General features: G+C 38.4%; 1 protein-coding gene across 1 annotated transcript; it reads right to left on the reverse strand.

The window, feature by feature from the left end:
- Positions 1 to 1,149: 1,149 nt before the first annotated feature.
- On the reverse strand, positions 1,150 to 1,518 carry LOC143484061 (helix-loop-helix protein 2-like). The gene has a single exon (XM_076982523.1). It carries the CDS (start codon positions 1,516 to 1,518, stop codon positions 1,150 to 1,152), a length of 369 nt encoding a protein of 122 aa, XP_076838638.1.
- Positions 1,519 to 3,774: the final 2,256 nt, after the last annotated feature.

Below are 3,774 nucleotides of genomic sequence, written 5' to 3' on the forward strand. Positions count from 1 at the left end.
TGTTCTTAACTTCCTCTACCTTTTCATAAGTCATATTTTTTAGGTCCGACCATAAAGGGGATTATTGTTGGCAAATTAGATTTTATGTTACTCATAAATGTATTTCAGGACCACTTGTTATTTTTTCTTCTTGTTAACAGGAATGGCCACGATTCAAATGGCCACGATTGGATAGCAGCCTCAAGGGGTTTACATCATTCTTAGCTCCTTCAGTTATGTAAGCTATCATATCTAATGAAGGATAGACTTATGAAGAAATCAGTTTTCAGAATAGTCTAACTCTAGTTTAATCACAAAAAATATATATAATATATAAATAAACACCGAAAAGTGCAGTTTTTTTTTGCAGAAGGTTAAATGTCACAGTCTAACACATATAGTAACGCTGTTTATGCAGTAACCTACATACAAACACCCAACATACTGTACACTTATCTAAAACATCGCCTCCTTAAAGCAAATAATAAAAAACCCGACGAAATAAGTAATTAGGTAAATAAATAAATAAATAGATAGATAAATAAATAAATAGATGAATAAATAAATAAATGTACAAAAGGATAGTTAAGGTCACAATGTTATATTTTAAGCGGCACTTACGTATACGTATTTAATTTTTTTCCTGATTGGAAAACTACTTGCTAGATCTACAGAGCAGCTAAACGGATGGGGGAGCGCTTACCTGGTCAAACCGTTATGTTTCAGTGCAACTGGTGATCTGTATATCGCACTCTCCAGTTACAAAATGTGATGTCTATACTATTGTGGTCGTATAGAACTGCCACAGCAGAAGCTATTCGAATTATTTTAAAGTCCCTTTTGGCTTTATTGCATCTCTTATTCAACATATAGCCTACAAAAGGGACCACAGACTTTTAAATGGTTTACGACTCTTGGAGTGCTTACCATGGTTAAAGGGGATAATATAGACACTCTATGTTGAAAACGAAGTCATTAAAGTTATTAGACTAATACCTAAAGTCTGACAAACACTTGGGTGATAGCTATCAAGTGGCATCAATACCCCCTCTCCCCTAACAACTCTGCGTTAAATAACGCGGAGAAAATATTTTATACCACAAACTGCAAAATAATAACACCTTGAAGGGGGTTTAAAAGCTGACCCTCGTTTGTCCTTGGGGTCGTTTGCTAAACGTCCAGAACATGGTTTAGATATGAGATGTAACAAATCGCTAGTCTTAGAATCTCGATCTTGGACAGCTTCTTGTCAGGGGGCAAGGTAGGTAGTAGTTTCCTCAGCTCGCCGAAGGCAACGTTGAAGGCTTCGACCCGAATCCTCTCGCGCGTGGCGTGCGCCGACCGGTATTTGGCTGTCGCGCGCCGGCGCCTTCTCTTTTCCTCTCTGGTAAGGGCCTGCGGGGCTAGCGATTTAGTCTTGCCCTCTCCCTCCGTCGATTCGTCCGAAATGCAGCTAACCTTGATATTGTTGAGCATTGTCTCGGCGTCGGACTGGCTCCACGGGAGGTCGGGATCAGTTTGGTCTGGGCTCAGCATCATTTTCGGTCGACGGGTTTCCTGGAAATTAGTTCCACAGGACCTGAAATAACAGCACCCATGTCATTCCACGTGCGCATCTATGCATTATGAAGTCATAAAGAGAGTTCTGTTTGGGTTCTTTGTTTTGACAATCACAATAGAAGCTCGGCAAAGGTTCATTTTTGTTGTTTTCTTGATATCCCCGCAGGCAACAGTAAGGAAAGTTACTGATTAAGTGAGTTCAAATGAGGCTACATACACACGGTGTCATAAAAATAGTTTGAAATAGTGTTTTAAGGTTCTGTCTTTAAAGTTACCCAAAAAGCAAAACAAGCTAAACGTAATATTTCCCGAAATATTTAGGCAGCTAAAACCCAGAAAACAAAAAGCCCATGCATTTTTTCGGTGTCTCTCTCTGTTGTTTAATTGAACGAGTAAATAAAAAAGCATATGATGTTACTGCTTTAAAAGGTTTTGTATTAAACTCTAATATTATTATAAGACCTCAACCTAATTTCTACTCATAGCCTATAGGTTAGGTGTTCAACCCTCCAAAACATTTGCGCAAATATGATAATTTTCTAGTCATGTTTCGTAATTAAAATCATCCATCTGTCACTCTATAACGTTTGGCGCGTGCTGTCTGACAGGACAAAACGGAACAAGAATAATAAGAGGTTCAAAAGGTTAACATCTGTTGTTGGAACTTTGGGTTTGGATCAACACTGGATCAACATAAATTTTCCTCGTTAGTGTACATATAGTTTAATTTAGAAAGCCCTGTTGTTGAAATTAAATTGCATTTAATAAAATCACGTTGAGACTGCATGATTCACAAACTACAAATAAGCTCTAATTAAAAATGACAGTTAAAATAGACTTATGGACAAACTAGGAAAAACCTCAAGATATAAAAGAATGCATGATCTAGCCAATAATTTTAAATACATTTTCATACAATAACCTAGATTATTCTACGTCAAGAAAGTTTATTTCCATTCAGCAAAGTTGACAAAATTCTAAACCGTATATATATTACGTATTTAGAAACATCTAACAAACCGTAATATGCTGTTAGGTCCCAATAACTAGAACCTTGATGTCCTTGAACTGCTCACTCCAACTCTTTCCACTAATCGTGTACGTTTCCGTGCGTTCTTTCACCAAGCATCCTTCATGGACATCAGAGATTACTTCATTTACCCTACTTACGAATCATAAACGTATAAAACGACCGAATTGTTTCTTGTGTTTTATCTCGAATTGTATTGTATTTCGAATTGTAGCGACAAATTAAGGCTATGTTGTAGATATCTTTCTGAAGAATAACACATGTAGGCTTCTATTTGCCTCTCGGAGATAAAAATCTTGAAGAGGTGATGTCTCTTGACCCCTGGCTTCAGACAATAGAGATGGCAGAGCCGATAAGATTATAAAGAAAGTGCACAAATGTTGCCAGTCCTCTTGAATGAGACGGCGATTACAAGAACAACATGCCGATAAGGTTTACAGTCCTGAAATCGAAAAGCATTTCAGCTTAATTTTCACGTCCTTTCTGTTTAACAAGCACTATCGGGTCCGGTTTTGGAAACGCTGAGATCAGGCAAAAATAATACTTCCTACTGAACGCTCTCTGGAATGACGGGAAGATGGAATATATTTGTGGGGTGGTATTGTCTAACACCGCCCCCTTCTAACATCACACCTCCCTCTTTCGCCTCCCCCCCCCCCTGCACTCCCCACACCCCCCACCCCTCGAAGGCCCTTGGAACAGGGTGCTGAGGATAGACCGACATAAAAGGAAAAATAGAAGATGCTATTTCAACTAAACATTATGTTTTATAGATTAATTTATAGACGGCAGGAAAATGTCAAATCAAGAAACATATTTCACAAAAATTGCAATTTGATGATATCAGAACAATAACAGGATGACAGGAAACTTTGTGAATATATATATATATATATATAAAGAACACAACAGTGAGCATGAGCATTTTTTAATGCAATTTATCAGCAGTGAACATGTGAAATATGCTTTTGTTTCTTGCTCTGTTCTTTTGCAAGAAAATCACATCACATGTTAAAGTCCACCAGAAAGTCTGCCCCAAGCAAACGGTTCAGCGCTGTGCACATCCCCCCCTGTTAGAGCCAGGAGCATGCTGACAAACTACAGGAATTAAAACAAAACGTCAATCAAGCAGAACCCGCGACTGGCATGAATGGGGGGGGGGGGGGGTGTTTACTTTTATCCAGGAGGAGCAAGGATAATTCATC

Source organism: Brachyhypopomus gauderio, chromosome 20 (genome assembly GCF_052324685.1).
Source record: "Brachyhypopomus gauderio isolate BG-103 chromosome 20, BGAUD_0.2, whole genome shotgun sequence".
Lineage (NCBI taxonomy): Eukaryota > Metazoa > Chordata > Actinopteri > Gymnotiformes > Hypopomidae > Brachyhypopomus > Brachyhypopomus gauderio.

What these genes read in the sequence shown, in the direction of transcription:
- LOC143484061 (XM_076982523.1), bottom strand. Translation starts at nt 1,518, where the DNA reads ATGATGCTGAGCCCAGACCAAACTGATCCCGACCTCCCGTGGAGCCAG.